The sequence below is a fragment of the Salvia splendens genome, chromosome 2 (assembly GCF_004379255.2).
Source record: "Salvia splendens isolate huo1 chromosome 2, SspV2, whole genome shotgun sequence".
NCBI classification, from domain to species: Eukaryota; Viridiplantae; Streptophyta; class Magnoliopsida; order Lamiales; family Lamiaceae; genus Salvia; species Salvia splendens.
Window position 1 is genome coordinate 42,192,397 of NC_056033.1, and position 19,682 is coordinate 42,212,078.

At 36.7% G+C, this 19,682-nt stretch overlaps 2 protein-coding genes and 1 non-coding gene across 3 annotated transcripts; 2 read left to right on the forward strand and 1 right to left on the reverse strand.

Annotated features, from left to right (window-relative positions):
* Positions 1-357: 357 nt before the first annotated feature.
* On the forward strand, positions 358-7,711 carry LOC121792955. Its single transcript, XM_042191104.1, has 9 exons — positions 358-916; positions 1,017-1,157; positions 1,231-1,403; positions 1,476-2,353; positions 2,452-2,624; positions 2,712-2,969; positions 4,658-4,713; positions 6,591-6,742; positions 7,336-7,711. Exons 1-4 carry the CDS (start codon positions 416-418, stop codon positions 1,501-1,503), a joined length of 843 nt encoding a protein of 280 aa, XP_042047038.1. The 5' UTR covers positions 358-415; the 3' UTR covers positions 1,504-2,353; positions 2,452-2,624; positions 2,712-2,969; positions 4,658-4,713; positions 6,591-6,742; positions 7,336-7,711.
* A 1,985-nt stretch (positions 7,712-9,696) lies between these two features.
* Positions 9,697-9,821, reverse strand: LOC121793226. Its single transcript, XR_006049062.1, has one exon. It is a non-coding gene; the product is annotated as a U11 spliceosomal RNA (small nuclear RNA).
* An 8,508-nt stretch (positions 9,822-18,329) lies between these two features.
* LOC121792954 lies at positions 18,330-19,649 on the forward strand. The gene is made up of 3 exons (XM_042191103.1): positions 18,330-18,917; positions 19,004-19,144; positions 19,218-19,649. Exons 1-3 carry the CDS (start codon positions 18,393-18,395, stop codon positions 19,419-19,421), a joined length of 870 nt encoding a protein of 289 aa, XP_042047037.1. The 5' UTR covers positions 18,330-18,392; the 3' UTR covers positions 19,422-19,649.
* Positions 19,650-19,682: the final 33 nt, after the last annotated feature.

Here is a 19,682-nt window from a genome sequence, read left to right on the forward strand (position 1 = left end):
AAATTATGTAAGAAGAAATTATGCAACTAATGTATATTATCTACATAATTTAGTTTGTTGGGTAGAGTTTAAATAGTGAGAATGATGTTTATTATTAATTTTGTTTGTATGGTGGATTTTAAATATTGAGAAATAGGAATGAAGAAATATCCTCTTGAAAGAAATTATGCCACTAATGTGTACTACTAGTATTATTTACCTAATTATAAGTTATGCAATTTATTACGGAAGATTCAGTCAATCATTTTCTAATACTGCTGATTGTGAAAAACTTAAATCAATCTTTACTAAAGTATCGTACAAGGGTAATTATGTAATATAGGAAACTAATTAATAGTAATTTATCACCTCTGAAAAAAATAATACTACTTGTGATTCTGATAATACGGAAAACCCTAAAATCCAGATTGGAGAAATGGCTTTGGGGGAATCCGACACCGATTCCGTCGATTCCGTTGTGTGTGGTAAACGGAAAAGAGGAGAGATTCAGGAAACAGAGGAAATCGATTCCGGTGGCTGTGGTGGCGAGAACGCGAAAATCGATTCCGATGGCTGTTGTGGCGAGATTTCGAAAATCGATTCCGGTGGCTGTGGTGGCAAGATTGCGAAAGTCGATTCCGGTGGTGGCGATATTGCGAAAATCGATTCCGGTGGTGGTTCCGCCATGAAAGAGGAAAAAGAAACGAGAAAGGTACTGAAATTCGAAGATATATATAATTTATTTCAGCGGTACAACGGAAAGATGCCATTCGAAGATGAAACTTATGATCCCACAAGGAATGATGATTACTCAAGTGAGGAAGATGGGGAAATGTGGGAGGGGATTGGAAACGATGCAATGGTGGAGGATACTGAAAAAGATACTTGCGACCGCGAGACCATTCTCAAATACATCAGTCAAGTCCGCAATAGCTTTGTAAGTACATCTGATTCAATACAATCCAATCTGAATATTATGATTGATTCATATTTAATTTGGAGATTATGAGTAATTGATTGATAATGATATGAGGTAGGGTTTTGATGTGGATGTGCGCCTTCCTTCTTGGCTGCTGAGTTATCTGAAATTCCTCCCCGCTGATGTGTCTGACCCCATCTATCATGATCATGTGCATAGGGCAGCAAGGTTTGCAATTGAAGAAATCAATGTTGACATGGTATGGTACATACATGTATATTTGTTGATGATCAAATTTGTTTGTTTGTTTATGATTGAAACATCGTTTGCAGGAAAGCAAAACTTATGAGTTTGTGGAAATTGCTAAGGCTGTCTACGTGTACAACCCAGGGGCGCTAATGTTTTTGACTCTTGTTGTAAAAAAAATCGAAGCAGAAGGAGCTGCTACTATGACTCTTGTTGTCCCCATCATCATCATCATCATCATTGTTGACACCTCCAGCAGGTGCACGCAACACACATATTTTTGTCACTTGCATATAATAATTGATTCTGATTCATTGATCCGTCAATGCAGTTTGGAGTATAAAGGGAAGAATTGCTGAGGAATTGAAGCGCGTCAGTCAATGCTGTAGTGTTGACTTATGCATGCGATCAACATCTGACACTGAATCGCCTCAGTACGGTCTGGCTCCATGGGCTTCGAAGGTTGGAGGTTCGAATTGTTTGGTATTGTGCTGTTATTGGATGAAATAATTGGTTTAAACTTTTGTAATACATGTGAGTTATTTTTTCTTGCATCCTTTTTCCATCTTAATTAATTAATTTAGAAGGTGAAGAAAATATGCTGATCTTGCTGGTAATGCAAAGGCCTCCGTCGTTGAAGATGTATGAATAACTGAATGTTTGTTCGGCGAGATGTATTGTTACCTACCCTAGTATTTTGTATGAGCTGGTCAGGGGATTGAACAGCTGATTGCTGCTGCATAACTAACTGGAAAGTGAGTGAGCTCGATTATCATGCTGATTTTTTTTTCTTAGTAGTACACCATTCAGAAATTGGCTGATAAGAGAATCCATTTGAGTTTGACCTGAACCAATATTATAGAAACTGCCTCTTTTCTTTGTTAACTGCCCACAACTCCACTCCCTTAAAAGATTCATTTATATGGTACCTGAGATGCATGTGCAGCTATGGATGTTTATTGTCCTTTTGCAACTGATATATGCTGAGGAAATTGATCATCTTTGTGTTGAGTTGTATTGGTGTTTTTCATTGTTTTATTTGAACTTGTAGATTTGGTTTGCTTAGATCAGAGCACCGGTAATTGTGGCTGGTTGCAAGCTCGTCAGGTGAGATGAAGAGTACAGTTTGAGTGTTGAAATGATGCTCTTATGGATCAGTTTCAGGAGATTGAGACTTGCACAGAATATACTGCAGCTAATATGCTCCAGGTTTAAGACAATGTTTAACCTGCTTTATGACTTCCATTTGAAATTCCCTAGATAAATTAGATTTTTCAGATAACTGATGTCTTCATAAATTGTTTTAGATCCAAGAAGTGTTCTACTTTGCTCAAAAGGCTATCCTTCACCCTACAGCACCTCTGTTTGATCAAGAAACCCAAGCTTTAAGACCATGATGCATGAGAGCGCAAAGGATATTTTTCTTTGTGATCTTGACATGGATGGTGCTCTCAGTGATGACGAGCTAAATGAATTTCTGGTATTTTTATTTTTCTTCTTACCTAAAACTTGATGATAAAGTTTCTACTTTACATTTCGTTAACTCTATCTAATTTCTTTTACTTAGGTGAAGTGCTTCATTTCTCCTTTACAACCTGCTGAAGTAGTGGCTATTAAGAGTTTGGTTCGAGAAAAGTTGCCTGAAGGGGTGAAGGAACTTGGTCTTACCTTGGCAGGCTTTTTTTTTTCTTCACTCTCTTTTAATAGGGAAAGGACAAATTGAGACCACATGGACTCTTTGGAAAAAGTTCGGGTACAATGATGTGCTAAAATTTGGGGATGATTGTTTATCCTTTCCCACATCCCCAGATCAGGTGATTGCCAGGTGTGTCTCTATTCATTGAGCATTGACTGTGATTATATTTATTTGAATTAACAGAAATCTTAGTGGATGAAGCGTCTGTAGCTGGATGCCGAGTTGGTGGATGATCCTCAAATCTTAGTTTTTTCATTTTTAAAATGAGTTTTTTCAGATTAAAGATATGAATAAATATTTAAACTGTTTGATGACGTATAGTAATGTGTGGTTCTGGTATATAGGTAGAGAACAGCCCATAAAAGTTAAAAAAAAATTAAATAATCTTCAGTCTCTTATCAATGAAGTCCAAACACAGTAATGAATTAAGTAGTTATTAATTAAAATTATTTGATGGTGGCATATGTTTTGAGTTGATGTACAACAGTACAAGTATATCATTCCATTATCTTTCTAATGGTTGACCTCTGTAAGCATTTACTTTATCCTTGTTTTATGCTCATAAGCTTGCAGAGTGTTGAATAAGTTTTTTCAGATTGAAGACATGAATAAATATTTAAACTGTATTATGAGGCATAGCAATGTGTGGTACTGGTATATAGGTAGAGCACAACCTAAAGTTAAAACCAGATAAATGGATGATATATGTTTCTTTTATCTTCAGCTTCATATCAATGAAGTTCAAACACAGTAATGAATTAAGTAGTTATTAAATCGAGATACGTTATGATGTGCTTGTTTAGTCCCCTCAGTAGAGGTCATTTACCATAACTTATGTGCTTGTTTAGTCTTGCTTCAATGTTTGGGTCATGTTCATGCCATTTATTTGAGATATGTTGCACTTAATCATTGCGTTGCTGGCTTAAGAATATTTGAACCATTATCAAACAAATGTACCTATCTACCGAAAAAGGAAAAGGAAGAATCACAAAAGAACAAGTTGAACAGTATATTTCTTGTAGATAATTTTGCTTCTGCCACATCAAGGCCTTTATTTGCGTGTTTTTGAAACTCAACTTCTTTTTAATCACTAGTAAAACTAGCTACAAGTGCTTTGCCAAAAAACTGGCTATAAGTGTTTCAATCACTGACCTCCTGGTGGGCATATTGTACTATATGTTATGCTGTTAAAATTTTGTAAAACCAATTCATTTCTGTTCCTTTTTTTTATAAAGCGGAAAACTACTTACTGCAACGATGATGCCTCCTAAATGGCAAGTAATTTGGAAATTTATGACAACTACTATACTGTGTTAGTTACCATATTCCGCACTCAAATCTTTTGAGTGCATGCACCAAAAGTTGATCTATGGAATTATATTATGGAGTTTTAGGGCATTGCTCTTGGAGTTGGACCTTTTGCATTCATAAGAACTTTCAAATGAATTATATGTCAGACTACATTCAGTAATACATAATTTAAAATATGTACTGAATAGGTTATAACTGAGAAATCAGTTGATGATTTCTTAAGAACATAGCTCATTAAATTTCTAATCCATAATCATGAGGTTAAAATGGCAAGCTAGACGCCAACATAAAATTGGTTTTGATTTAAACTCTCACCAGCTCCAGGCTTTCAGGGCCTAGACAAACTATATTACATTCATTTTTTTTATTAGGGTGATATTATTCTCTTGCTTCATAGACACTTCTGTTTTCTTGACTAATCTAAAGATATTCAGATCCATCCAATAGACTATCGAACATTCGATACTGCTTTCTTTATGCCTGTTTCTTCCTTTTTGCTTTTATAGGATGGAGTTCTTCGGGAAAATGAGCTTGAAGATCTATTTTTAACTGCACCATAAAGGTAAACATAATCTGTAAATTTTATTTTTTGTTATTGTTGTTATTTTTCTACCCCTTCTCTTCAGATGTCGAATATATTGAACCTCAAACTGCATGGTTTCTTGATGTGTTTTCTGTAATAAATCTCATGAACCTTAGAATGGTAAAGATCCATTTGCTCTGGTTGTGTGTGTACGTTTTGGTCTTCTGGAGTGAATGATTTTCACATGGGTGGTGATAGATGGAACAACATATTTTTCCTAGCAATTGGATCTTGGTCTTAGCAACTTTTTATTCTGTCTGTCTGGTATTCCTTGGCTTTTGTCATGGGCGGATCCACATGTATATGTAGTGGGGCAATTGCCCCTGTTCAAAAATGTTCTTCTATACTAATTTTTCTTTAAATTTAAATATTTATTTGATTTCCTTCTTAAATTTTCAATTATTTGCTTGTGTATATTTTTGCCCCTCTTGAGTTTAATTCCTAGCTCCGCCCCTTGTTTTTGTTATGTAATTTTAGTCCTTGAATGAAGATCCTTACAAGGATGCAGTTGATAGAACTTGACGAATCTGAGCCTTAACGAATTTGATATAATGTGCTATGGATGAATCTGAGCCTTAACAAATTTGCATGTATGAGCTAGATTAGTTGTGCACATCATAAGGAATACTTTTACATCTCTCTCTGTTTTCTTGTGACTCACACGAAATGCATTCTCTTTATATGAGGCGGTGATGGGATCGTGGGGTCAAATTCATTCAACTGGGGGAATTATGCCTGCAATTTTGACTGCTCGTAGAAGGGCCAAGGCAGATTTGAAGGGACTTAAGTAAATTATTTTTTTTACTACCTTGTACGTTTTACCTTTCAAATGTGAATTTAGACTCACTACAGTTACATATTTTATTCATAGATATATTCATATTTTACTATGCCACATGTATACTTGTTCCAGATAAATTTGAGAAAAAATTTCTTTTCAAGTTTGTTAGGGACTTTTCTTCTGTTCAGGAAAAGTAATCTTAAGACAACTTTTGGGCTGCATAATTCATTGTTATTTCCAGTCTAATTGTTACAAGCCACATCAACTTCCATCAAATTGTTACTACAATTAAGTTCGTGTGCAAAACCAAAATACACTGAGTAATAAATTGATAGAGGACTTCCCTGCACTAATGGATGGAACGCTCACTGACGGAGTACATTCCCTGCCCTGCACTCCCTGTGTATCCTTAGTTATTTGGTATTTATTTTGCAATTGTTGCAATTACAACGCTGCTTTCTTAAATTTTGCATTTACAACATAAAAGACGCATGCCACCTAAATGGTAATTGCTTCATTGCAATACCATTGGTACAAACTAAGGGAAGCATTGCTCCTTGAAAATTTTGAAGTAAGAAAGAAGCAGAGATGATATGCATAACTGTAATAGTGCTATACAGTGAGGTTCATTCTTTATGCTAGAAAATTGGATATGGTTTACTGAACATGAAGTTGGCAGATTACTTCTAACCTTGGAATTCACAGTAGTGAAATGTATCTGACTTGACTTCTTTGGGAGCTGATTAAATAGTTCCTTATTTCTTCTGTCGTGTAGACATGATACTGAAGGGGCTAGTTAGGCGAACCCTTTTATTTTATGATACATAGTCCCAGAGGAACCACATATCATCTCCCCCTTTGTCTTATTACCAATATATATGCACAAACATGTTATGTAGAAGAATACTAATGTCTTTAGTAATTTGTCTTCCTGGTCATTTACTCACTGTTTAACTTTGGCTGTCACTCTATTCCTTTTTTTTTCTATATCATATACTCCTTGTAATCTCTAGTTCGTTTTCAAGGTCTCTTAGGTCATGTTCGTATTTTGATAATTGAAACCTTAAATTCACAGGTCATATTTGGAGATACCGATTCAGTTATGGTGCAATTTGGTGTGCCCTCAGTTGAAGCAGCTACGGACTTGGGTAGGGAGGCTGCTTATTATGTTAGTGGCACTTTCATCAGGGTACATTAGGGTGTGCTCTTATTTTGCTGCTTTATCAGGTTTTCATTTGTCACTTAACATGTGTAAATTTATGATCTGAATCATGTGCTTTACTTCTTTTGAGTTTTGTTTTGATCCTTTTGATGAATGCCCTTACCATATTCACTAAACTAAAGTATAATTCCCATTTCCATGTGTCTATATGTAGCCTCTGCCTTTCTCTTTGAGGTTTTGAATTTCCATAGTTCCTTATGAAAAAATAGATATGCAGTCATAAAATGTTCAGTACATAAAAGAGCTTTCCGGATAGGGACTTCTATGATCAAACTCTACAGTTTAAGGCTCTGAACTAATGTACCTTGCACCAATGAGTAGATCAGGTCAAGCATCTTGTGTGCATCTTTCTTTGTCTATTCATTGGTTTTTTGAATTTCTTTTGCTGAAAATGGTTTCTAACCTTATCAATGTTTTTACTTGATAGAATTAATGGGTGCAACTTTTGTGAACGTTTATTCTTGTTATTATATCTATATACTCCTTTTTTTCCTTATTTTTTCTTGCCTCATTTCTACCCTTGTTATTATCATGATATTCTTAGGCTACTGATTATATGGCTTCCGAATATCCAACTTGTTCTTTGTTTACTCCACAGGCAGAGAGCCTAAACATTAGTAGTGATGTATCTCCGGAAGGTGTCCAACAAGCGCTATTGAAAAATGGCCGAGGGAATTGTAAGTACCATTATTTCTTATGGTGTCATGTGAATTTGTTTGCTATGTTGCTAACATGCCTCGATGAATATCATGTGAAATGATATAGTGTGCTTTGGATAATTCTGAGCCTTAGTGAATTTTCGTGTATGAGCTTAGATTAGTTGTGTACAAATTAGAAGGCATACTTTTACATTTGTGTGCGTAGTCTTGTGTAGATTGACACAAACTGAAATGCAGCATCTCTGTATCTTCTGGAATCTGAAATTTTGTGTTAATGCTTGAAGAGTCACTGACATATACTGTTTCTGCGATTAAGAGTCAGTTTTAAGAAATATAAAAAAATGGGTGAAATGTATTAGTAAAATTGGGTAAATATTTCCTGGTACAGATACTATCATATACGAGCCATAAAGTAAATGATATTTGAAGATCATATCACATTTCTGTTTTCAGTTGACTATTGCAATCCGGAGATAACAAATACTCCTTCCGTCCTCAATTAAGAGTTACACTTTGACCGGACACGGATTTTAAAAATGTAAAGAAAAGTTGGTTGAAAAAGTTAGTGGAATGTGAGACCTACTTTTATATTGGTTTTATAATAAAATGTGAGCGAAGTGAGTTAGTGGAATGTGGTGCCTACTTACCATTTATGATAAAAATGAAGTGTGACTCTTAATTGAAGACGGACCGAAATAGAAAAGTGTGACTTTTAATCGGGGACGGAGAGAGTAAAGAAGGAAAAAAATAGCAATTCAATTGCTTCCTCCAACCACGCCTCTCTGTCTCTCACCCAAAACAGTTGGGCAACACTGATATTCCAACCTAGAGTCCATCTTCAAATTCGAATATCAAATTCAAAGCTCAAACATCAATTTATTTATTTATTTTTCTTTAGCAAATTGAAAGTAGATTCTTGTTCTTACTCATAATTACCATTACTATTTTTAGAATTTCGAGTACATGCTTCTAATAATAGGTTGGAATTGAACATTGATTTCATTTATCAAAGCTGAAAATTAACAAAATTGAAAATTCATTTGGAGATTTGTTTTATACGTTCAAATGTATCTAATATTCTTTTTGATCAACTCACATAAAAATGAAGTGATTGAAATAGAAATGGTAGAAGAAAACTAACGCTGAACCTGAACCTATGTAGGCTGAAAATAGAGATCTGTTATATATGAAAATTTTGTTGTAATAAATCTAACTTATCTTTTTTTATATATTGACTTTCTGGGAGATGATCAAAATATGACTAGCCTTAAGTGTATAATCAGAGAACACAAATTTAACTCACTATAAGAACGATTTTAGTTCATAATAAGAGCGATTTAGTTCACTATAACTTGATAATGAATTGTATTTACTCCGTGAAATATTGAGTTCACTATAATTACACTTTGGTTCACTTCGTATTTTTAAATTTGTGTTAAAGTAAAACGCTTTTAGAGTGAGCTAAATCGCTCTTACAATGAACTGAATTCGTGTTCTATAGTTATGCATTTAAGTAGTGGTTGTCTTATATCACTACTTGTGACTTTCTTGCTTAAATATTAGCTAAATATAATATCCATTGATCAAGGCACTTATTTTGCCAACTTTAGTTTTTATGTGGGTGAAAACATAGTAATTTACAAATACAAATCAATGAACAAACCGAGATAGAAATACAAAAAAAAAATAAAATAGGAATGTAAAAAATAAAATCCAGCAGAGTAAAAAGAATTGTTTACAAGCGCATTCATTTGGGGAACAATAGCCAAAAGTTCAAATAGTCAACCGATCTGACCCTTTCCGATAAATATTTGTAGAAAATTCGTAGCTAGGGAAATGAGAATTAATGCATTTACACTAAAGAGCATCCGCAATGGAGGCGTCAAAACCGGCACGCCGATTTTTCGCCGACGCCGGTCCTGACGCCGAACCATTGCAACCGGCGTCGGCGAAATCGGCGTCAACTTGGGCGTGCCCATGCCGATTCGTGTTCTGACACCGGTTCTAACGCCGATCCTCACGGCGCCATTGTAGGCCCCGGATCGGCGTCAGACCGACGTCAGATTTTATTTTTTTTTAATTTGAATTTTTAAAATTCGAATTTTTTTTTAAAAAAAAAACAAATTTTAAAAAATACTATTTATTTATGAAAATTGTTTTTTATATTTAAAAACAATTTTTACAAATAAATTTATACAAGAAATTCGTAATAACCCATATATATTTAATGGGCTTGCGAATTTATGAAAACCATTCTAGGTTGTCTCTCTTTTATCGAGACATCATTTTTCTTTTTTTTCAAAAGGGTCGGCCAAGGAGCCAACCCTAGAAGTTTCCAAAAATGATGTCGGCCGCATGTCTTGATTTCCATACAGCACTAACCGAACTAAGGCTAGCATGGCATTTTAGCCAACCGACCCTTTTTTTTATAGAGACATCCTTGAATGTTTTATGTTTCACATTCGATGTGGGACAAAAAATCATTCTAGGTTGTCTCTCTTTTATAGAGACATCCTTGAATGTTTTATGTTTCACATTCGATGTGGGACAAAAATCATTCTAGGTTGTCTCTCTTTTATAGAGACATTTGAATGTTTTATGTTTCACATTCGATGTGGGACAAAAACCATTCTAGGTTGTCTCTCTTTTATAGAGACATCCTTGAATGTTTTATATTTCCATATAGAAATATTGTACTTTTTTAATTGTACTTTTTAATTTTTGTACTTTTTTTTAAATTAATGGACTTTTTTTAAAAAAATTATTGCACTTTTTAAAATTTTAATAGTATTATTCAATTTTCCCGTATTTGTCTCGTAAATTAAATTCCATATGTTGCTACGATTGTAAATTAAATTATATAATTGTTATTAGTGATATGGATAGGTTATGGGAAGGCTATGTGAGGGCTATTGAATGTCCAGTTGATGTGGCGAGATGATGTGGCAGGAGGATTTTAGTGCTGGATGATGTGGCAGTGGGAAGGCTATGTGGGGGCTATTGGAGGTCGTAGACCATTGTGGATGCTCTAAATGTTGATTCACCAAATACTATCATACTACCATATTTCTAGACAAAAAAATTATTACGAGATTCTTCCAAAATCCTTTCACTTTCTATACTTGATGCAATAAGAAAAACTCTTTAAATTTTCCAATATTAGAGCATCCACAATAGGAATAGCCCAGCAATAGCCCAGCAATAGCCTAGCAATAGCCAAGCCACAAACTCCTCCTGCCACATCATTAGCCTTAAAAATCCTCTTGTCACATCATCAAGACAAGCAAATAGTCCAGCCATAGCCTAGCCACATCACTCAAAATTATATAAAACAAATAATTAACAATCACACAACATACAGAATTAAATTTACGACACATATACGGGAAAATTTAATAATACTATTAAAATTTTAAAAAGTACATTAATTAAAAAAAAGTACAATAATTTAAAAAAATTACAATAATTAAAAAAGTACATTAATAAAAAAAAGTTCACTCCTCGTCTCCATCGTCGCCTCCTCCGTCGATGTCGCCACCCTCGCCCCCGCCTCTGTCGCCACCATCGCCGCCGCCAAAGTTGCCACCGTCGCCGCCGCCTCCACTCCCGCCGGTACCCCCGTGCCGCCTCCAAATCGTCACGCATGCTCTCGAGCAATGAGTGAAGAAACCTCTTCTCGCCGGGGTCCGTCGCCGCCCGCCATTCGGCTAACGTCTTCAACATCAGAGCGCGCGTTTGTTGACGCGCGAAGAATTTGAGATCCTCTGTGGACTGGCCAAGGGGGGATGCCGACTGGACCTCCTGGGAACCCTCGGCGCCCCCCTTGCCTCCCGTTGCGCCCTCCTTTGCCCAGCCGGTCGAGTTCGGCGAGCGAACGAACGAGGGGTCGGGACCTCCTGGGCCGTCTCGGGGAGGTCGTGGGAACCACCGCTGCTGCCGTTGTAATCACCGGTATAGTTCAGTCGGTGCTTCTTCGGCCAGCTAGCGTCGACACCTGCCCGGAACTTCTCGGAGTCGTTTAGCACAAGATAGCAATTCCAGTAGGTGAACTCCTTATACAACCCGGGCTGGGGGAAGGCTTTCTCCGCTATCCTCCTGCAGTCATCCTCCGTTTGGCCACTGCGCTGCATGCGGGGGACGTTGGTGTACAAGCCCGCAAATCGGGAGACCGCAGCCCTAATTCGGTCCCACCCCTTCCGGCAATCCTCCCCGTTGCGTGGCCTCCCCTCCGGGCAAAATGTCTTGTAGGCTCTGCTATCTTGCCCCACAAGTTGACGATCATCTGGTTGTTCGAAGCGAGAGGATCATCGCAAACACTGACCCACGCCTTGCACAGCGTGACGTTCTCAGCGTCCGTCCACCTCCTCCGGATCTGGCTATCCTCACCCGGCTGCGACGACTCGCCCTTCTTCTTCCCCTTGCCCTTCTTCTTTGGGGCGTGATGCGAAGCATATTTTCTATATTTTTTCCCCTTAGACTACATTTTTTTATGTAAATTATAACTCATGAACTGTCAATTGACAAGCTTAGGACTGCATCCGAGTGAAATTTCACACCAGTCACCGACAAGGAAGGATTTCTCAAATCCCATAACACCATTGATCCATCCTCAAATCCAGCAACAACATGTGCATAAACCTCTGATTCAGATGGCAAAAAGGCTCCAACAGCCATGCACATTCCTCTCGACTTTGCAGAACGATCCAATGAGCTCCTAGGCAGCTTCACAAGCTTTTCAGCAATATTAACATCCCAAATCTCAACTGCAGACAAGTCGTCCCCAGCTGTGGCAACATAATTACCCCCTCCAGCCTCGAATCAACCTCAGCTTCAAGGCGATTCTTGGATACTTTTTCAGTTGGAGTAATTTAAGCATGGGGTTCGTTCAATACAGAAAGCTTGCAGAGGTCAGATTCTTTGCCCGATCGGGCGATTCTTTGCTGCCAAAACGCCCGGTCGGGCGAAACGCATGAGGAGTCCAGAAAGTTTGCCCGATCGGGCGATTTTTAGAACGGGAAACGCCCGGTCGGGCGAAATGTGCACGGCGTGAACAAGAAGCAGGCACCCGGTCGGGCTATTTAGTCTCTTAAAAACGCTCGGTCGGGCATTTGATGTCGTAACTGCACTATGGCAGTTTTCGCGGCGGTTGCTTTGGTGGGGAGAAAAGAGACGTTTTTTTGTAGGGGGAGGCGAGACGAAAATCAGGGGAGAAATGAAGCATTGATTTTGGGTAGAATGGCACTACAAAGAGTTGAATTGAGAATTGGAGAAGCACGATCGTGAAGAAGAAATAACCAAGTCACTTGGAAATGTGGTCCATGGTTTTAATTGTTGACTCTCCATTTATTATTATCGCTACTTTGGAAATGCTTGGCTAGAAATCTTAGTGTTGCTCCAAACATGTTGTAGACAAGTAAATTTCGTGATTTATCCAATGTTCGTATCTATTTCATGATCGTCTCTACTACTTGTACATTGAATGAAATTATCCCTCAAGGTGCATCTTTTGTGATAGTTTAATAATCTTATTTTGACGCCTCTTTAGCTTGAAATGAGATAGATTAAAGTAGTATTGGATTATCAATTGGATTTGTTCAGATGACAAATTGGTAATGGACGTTGAGCATAATCGAAACTGTTCTTTGAATCTAGCGCTTCCGTAGGATTTTTAGAGTGGTGGAATTTGGTTTTAGGTATATGTGTCTAGCTATCCTCTAACCATTGATGATTATCATGTTTAGTGATTTCATCTTATATAGCTTGCTTTTGTCCCGCATGTTATGAGATAGAATCGAATATATAAGATAAATCTTCTTGTTGTCTATAACTGTTTGGAGTGACCGTTTCTTCTCTTCACTTGTCTCAATCGTTTAATTTCTTGTAATTGTTTTTGCTTGATCTTTAATCAAAATCTTCAAACCAAAATTTCTTTTATTATGTCTTTTCTGTGTTTTGGAATTAAATAATCGTTACCTTCCCTGTGGATCGACATTCAAAGTACTACACACGACCCTGTAATCTTGCAGCGAAGTAGTAATTTTGGGTTAAATAATTGAACTTGAGTGTTATATAATCTTATTGTAGTAAACCTAAAATTACACTTCAGGGCGCCCCGCACTGCTCCCCCCGTTTGAACGGGAGTTTCCGGAACACCGAGCATATCAAACCCCAACTCCTCTAAGGAGAAAGTTTCAAATTGCGTGAACTGCGCCTCCGCTGGGGTCGAAGTGTGCGAAGAAGCAGTTGAAAAATCAAAACTGGGGCGATAGACGTTTTCCTCCCCCCGGCGTCCCCTGCATCCCCGGTACCCCCCCTGTCGGGGGTTGTACCCACCCTGACATCCCCTGCTTCGGGGGCTGCATCGTCGTCCCCCCCAGGCATCATCTGCATCCCGGGTGCCCACCCCGGCATCATATGCACACCGGGCTGCATCCCCGGTACCCCTTGCCACGCCAACATACTCCCCCCAGCTGCCATCCCGGGTATCATCCCCTGCCAAGGGTACATGTTGTAGTACCCTGGCATCGGAGCCCATCCACCTCCCACGGGTACTGGGGGAGTTTGAGACCCGCTCGTCACTGGAGTACCTTCGTTGGTGTTCTCCATTTCTTGGTGTTGATATTGTACATAAATTAAGATAGAGAGAGTACTCGTTAAAACAAGTGGTGCGAATGAAAATGACGTGCAAACCGCGTATATATAATGTTTCGAAAATAAAAAAATATTAAAAAATCCGCTAGGCGATCCGAACGCTGCAATGGCGCCGAGCGGATCGCCAAGCGCCACAAAATCGCCTAGCGCTAGGCGGTTTTTTAATCCGAAAACCGCTAGGCGGAGGTAATGGTTCGCCTAGCGCACAACCTAGCGCCGGCGCTCGGCTGGGCGGTGCGCTATGCGCCATTGCGGATGCTCTTATAACCTATAAAAACGTGATTAACATTGGGTCAAATCAATTTCGTACATAAATTAGGTGCTATAAAGATAATTAAAGTTTGTAAAAGATGATTAAGAAATGGAAAATGTAAAGATGATTAGTACTACATGTTAATTAAAAACGTTTTATTTTGATTTTTATTTTGATTTTTATTTTTATGTATGAAGAGTCCAAGTAGTAATTTGGAGGTGGAATGGTGGTTCTCATTTAACTGTACGTAGCATTCATTGCAATGTAGAGACATTAGTTAAAATTTAATTTGATCAATATAAAATAATTAATTATTATAAAATAATTATATGTCGTAGTAGCATTTATATTTCTATTGATGATTATAGGTTTGTAAATGCTCTAAAATTAAGAATTAAATTAACAATAACAAATTTATTTTAAAAAATGTAGTAATTATATTAGAGACTCAAAACTTGGCTTTTATACTACTAGTTTTAGATAGAAACTGTAGATTATATTTTGTGTGTGGGGTGCTTTGAAGAAAATTATTGAGTAAACCATATTACTTGACGTTTTAGAAGAATAGCATGGTACTTATATCATATTTTATAAATGGAATATTTTCTATTTTCATTTCATGCAAGGTTTTCTTTTCTCTTATATTATCATCAAAAAAATAGAGTAAAGATAAATTAACAAAACCTGTGTAAACAAAATGCTCTTGCATATTAAACCAGTTTTGATAAAAATCAGTTTTTTACTAGCTATTATTTCTTTACTTAATTGCCAGTTTGTTATATTTGTAAAGTTAAATCACTATTAAGTTATATTGATGAAAATGTGAAAATATGGAAGATCACTACAACAAAAATATGGATATATTGCTGGATCAAATAGTTTTCTTAGCCATTTTGATTCATATACTTCATGTTACGTTCTTATTTAGGGTGGAATCATATTAGGTTGCAATTATTTCTTATTCTTAATGGCACAAACAATTCTAAAATCAAATATAAATATTATTATTTAATAATTTTAAACTGATTTATTACAGAAATTTATGAAAAAAACAAAAATAAACAAAATTATATTTTATTATAAATTTACGAAAAGAACAAGACATAAAATACATAATTTCCCACTCGGCCACTTATTAACATTGAAATTTACAAAATTATAACAATATAACAAAATTAAACATACAAACACAAATACTGTTACTTTTTGATTTAAATTAATTTCATGTACAAATTAACGAAACGAAAAAGTTAAAATGAGAAAATGGACACCAGGCTACAACATCCCAGTGCATACAGTCGATGCTCCCGAGCATCCCAGGAAACCCATGCGCCCTCTTGTGCATCTGCATCAGACCCTGGCAATCAGTGGCTGTCGGCTTGCGCAAATATGTGTCGCCATAGGCCTCTACTATCCCCCGACAAAAGCTCTTCAGACACTCGCGGCCTGTAGTCTCCCCACAGTGGAGGTACTCGTCAAAAAGGTCCGCCGTGGTGCCGTATGTCAACTGACGAATAGCATTCGTGCACTTTTGCAATGGTGTAAGGCCGGGTTTCCCGATGCCGTCCTCCCGAAACGTGAAGTATTCATCACGTGAAGACAATGTCCGAACAATGCTGAGAAAAAGGTACCTCGACATTCTAAATCGGCGGCGGAAAACAGTCGGGCCCCATCATGGTTGATCGGCAAAATAGTCTTCAACCAGACGTCTGTGAGCTTCCTGGTGGTCGCGTCGGACATACGTCCTATGTCGAATAGGCCTATGGACTTGCTCAGCCGCCGCTGCTGCAGCGGCCTCCTTGTCGCGCTGCATTTGCGCATAGCATGTCGCCATGGCCTGTTCAACGGCTGCATCTAATGCTTCGTCAATCGAACGACCGGAATCAGACGAACTAGAACTATTGGTGTCGTCGCCGAGATTCATTTTGGTTGGATGTTGAGAGAGAATATGTAAAGAGATAGTCGATATGTTCGTATGCACAACTAAATGAGAAACGAGATTTAAATAGAAAATCAAAACCGCGTGCCATCGTCCGCGTCGATCGTCCGCGGCCTCCACAATGGGGCGGACGATGGCCATCGTCCGCAGCCATCGTCCGCGAAAGCCGCAATGGAGCGGACGATGGCGCGGACGATGGGCATCGTCCGCGCTATCCTCCGCGCCCGAAGTATAGGCTGCGACTATCGTCCGCGGCCTATGGCACGCACCTGCAATGGGTGCGGATGATGGATGGCGCGGATGATGCGCTATCGGGCGTGCCATCGTCCGCCCATTGCGGATGCTCTTATGCTATTACATTACTACGGAGTATATGCCAATTCTAAATTATATATGAATAATATAGTAAAGACTTAAAAGGTTGCGAATGATTATGTTTATTTAATATAGTAAAGACTTAAAAGGTTGCGAATGATTATGTTTATTTTGTGTGATGTTAGTATTAAGAATGTATGTTTATATGCATGTACTCGTTTTTATAATTTGAATTTTTAAGAATTATTTATTAATAAAATAATTAGATGCGAACTACTACGATTATTTAGTTGGATGATAACACTAAAATTTTAATTATATACACATGTAGTGTTATTATTACTTAAATTTTTTTTAAGATGATTTAATAATAAAATAATTAAATGTGAATGACTATTATCATTGGATGATAACAAAAAGAAATTGATTATATACGTATGTAATCATTTTTATAACTTATAATTGTATGCGAATGACTATTTTTATTTTATGTTTCACTTGATGTAATGATATGAATTTATTATATATGCATGTAGTCGTTTTTATAACTTTGAATTTTAAGAATTATTTGATACAATAATGAAATAATTGAATGTGAATAACTATGATTATTCGTTGGATGACCATGATTATTTATTAATAAAATAATTGAATGCAAATAATTACGATTGTTTATTTGGATAATAACACTAGAAATTGATTATATACACATGAAGACAGTTTTATAACTTATAAATTTAAATATGATTTAATAATGAACTAATTGGATGTGAATGACTATATTTATTTTTTTGGATGACTAAGAAATTATTATACACACATAAGTCGTTTTTATAGCTTAATTTCTCGGTCCCAGCTAAGATGACACGTTGTTTTTTTGTATGTATTTTAAAAAAATGACAATAAATAATTAAAATTGAGAAAAAGTAAAGTAAGATATAGAATAATATAGAGGAGAGTCTCTTCTATATTATTCTCTCTTACTTTACTTTATGTTAACTTTATCTATTTATTATTCCTACTATAATTTTTCTAAAACAAGTGCGAAAGAGAAATGTGTCATCTTAGCTGAGATAGATGGAGTAGAATTTTTAAGATTATTTGGATGCGAACTGCCATTATTATTTCTTTGGATGAGAACTACCATTATTATTATTACTATAAAGAAATTAATATACACATAGAGTCATTTTTTAAATTTAGAATTTTAAAATAATTGAATGTGAATGTGAAACTATTACTATTATTTTTTATTTCATTTGGTGATAACCCTAGGATATTAATTATATACATAGTCGTTTTTTTAACTTAGAAATGTAAAGATTATTTAATACTAATTAATAATTAGTGCGAACGTATTTTAATAGATAATTTAATCTATAGGGAAGAGTTTAAATTTAGTTTAAATTATGTAAGAAGAAATTATGCAACTAATGTATATTATCTACATAATTTAGTTTGTTGGGTAGAGTTTAAATATTGAGAATGATGTTTATTATCTACGTAATTTTGTTTGTATGGTGGATTTTAAATATTGAGAAATAGGAATGAAGAAATATCCTCTTGAAAGAAATTATGCCACTAATGTGTACTACTAGTATTATTTACCTAATTATAAGTTAAGCAATTTATTACGGAAGATTCAGTCAATCATTTTCTAATACTGCTGATTGTGAAAAACTTAATCAATCTTTACTAAAGTATCGTAGAAGGGTAATTATGTAATATAGGAAACTAATTAATATAGTAATTAACTTTGTTAATTTATCACCACTGAAAAAAATAATACTACTAGTGATTCTGAAAATACGGAAAACCCTAAAATCCAGATTGGAGAAATGGCTTTGGGGGAATCCGACACCGATTCCGTCGATTCCGTTGTGGGTGGTAAACGGAAAAGAGGAGAGATTCAGGAAACAGAGGAAATCGATTCCGGTGGCTGTGGTGGCGAGATCGCGAAGATCGATTCCGATGGCTGTTGTGGCGAGATTTCGAAAATCGATTCCGGTGGCTGTGGTGGCAAGATTGCGAAAGTCGATTCCGGTGGTGGCGATATTGCGAAAATCGATTCCGGTGGTGGTTCCGCCATGAAAGAGGAAAAAGAAACGAGACAGGTACTGAAATTCGTAGATAGATATAATTTATTTCAGCGGTACAACGGAAAGATGCCATTCGAAGATGAAACTTATGATCCCACAAGGAATGATGATTACTCAAGTGAGGAAGATGGGAAAGGTAATCTACATATGTTGGAGGGTATGGAGGACGAGACTGGAAACGATGCAATGGTGGAGGATACTGAAGAAGATACTTGCGACCGCGAGACCATTCTCAAATACATCAGTCAAGTCCGCAATAGCTTTGTAAGTAAATCTGATCCAATCCCATCCGAATATTATGATTGATTCATATTTAATTTGGAGATTATGAGTAATGATTGATGATGTAGGGTTTTGATGTGGATGTGCGCCTTCCTTCTTGGCTGGTGAGTTATCTGAAATTCGTCCCCGCTGATGTGTCTGACCCCATCTATCATGATCATGTGCATAGGGCAGCAAGGTTTGCAATTGAAGAAATCAATGTTGACTTGGTATGGTACATGCATGTATATTTGTTGATGATCAAATTTGTTTGTTTGTTTATGATTGAAACATCGTTTGCAGGAAAGCAAAACTTATGAGTTTGTGGAAATTGCTAAGGCTGTCTACGTGTACAACCCAGGGATGCTAATGTTTTTGACTCTTGTTGTAAAAAAAGCCGAAGCAGAAGGAGCTGCTACTATGACTATCCAAGCAATTGTCAATCAACCCATTGCTAAACCTTTCAAACTCGATCAGTGGATGTTTAAACTAGACGCCAGCCCTTGATTCTTCCATCTCTGCGTTTATCCATTTATGCACTATAATAGTAGTATTAGATATGTTATGTTTGAACAACTCTTGTAGAATCTAATTCAACTTGTTATCTGAATTATGCTGTCTCGTCTACCAATTCAAGTATGCACTATAATAGTAGTATTAGATATGTTATGTTTGAACAACTCTTGTAGAATCTAATTCAACTTGTTATCTGAATTATGCTGTCTCGTCTACCAATTCAAGAATATTTGAATTCCCTTTTACAAGTCA

What these genes read in the sequence shown, in the direction of transcription:
- LOC121792954 (XM_042191103.1), top strand. Translation starts at nt 18,393, where the DNA reads ATGGCTTTGGGGGAATCCGACACCGATTCCGTCGATTCCGTTGTGGGT. An exon ending in GTCAAGTCCGCAATAGCTTT is followed by an intron (nt 18,918 to 19,003) that starts GTAAGTAAATCT and finishes TTGATGATGTAG; the next exon opens with GGTTTTGATGTGGATGTGCG. An exon ending in AAGAAATCAATGTTGACTTG is followed by an intron (nt 19,145 to 19,217) that starts GTATGGTACATG and finishes CATCGTTTGCAG; the next exon opens with GAAAGCAAAACTTATGAGTT.
- LOC121792955 (XM_042191104.1), top strand. Translation starts at nt 416, where the DNA reads ATGGCTTTGGGGGAATCCGACACCGATTCCGTCGATTCCGTTGTGTGT. An exon ending in AAGAAATCAATGTTGACATG is followed by an intron (nt 1,158 to 1,230) that starts GTATGGTACATA and finishes CATCGTTTGCAG; the next exon opens with GAAAGCAAAACTTATGAGTT. An exon ending in ATTGTTGACACCTCCAGCAG is followed by an intron (nt 1,404 to 1,475) that starts GTGCACGCAACA and finishes CCGTCAATGCAG; the next exon opens with TTTGGAGTATAAAGGGAAGA.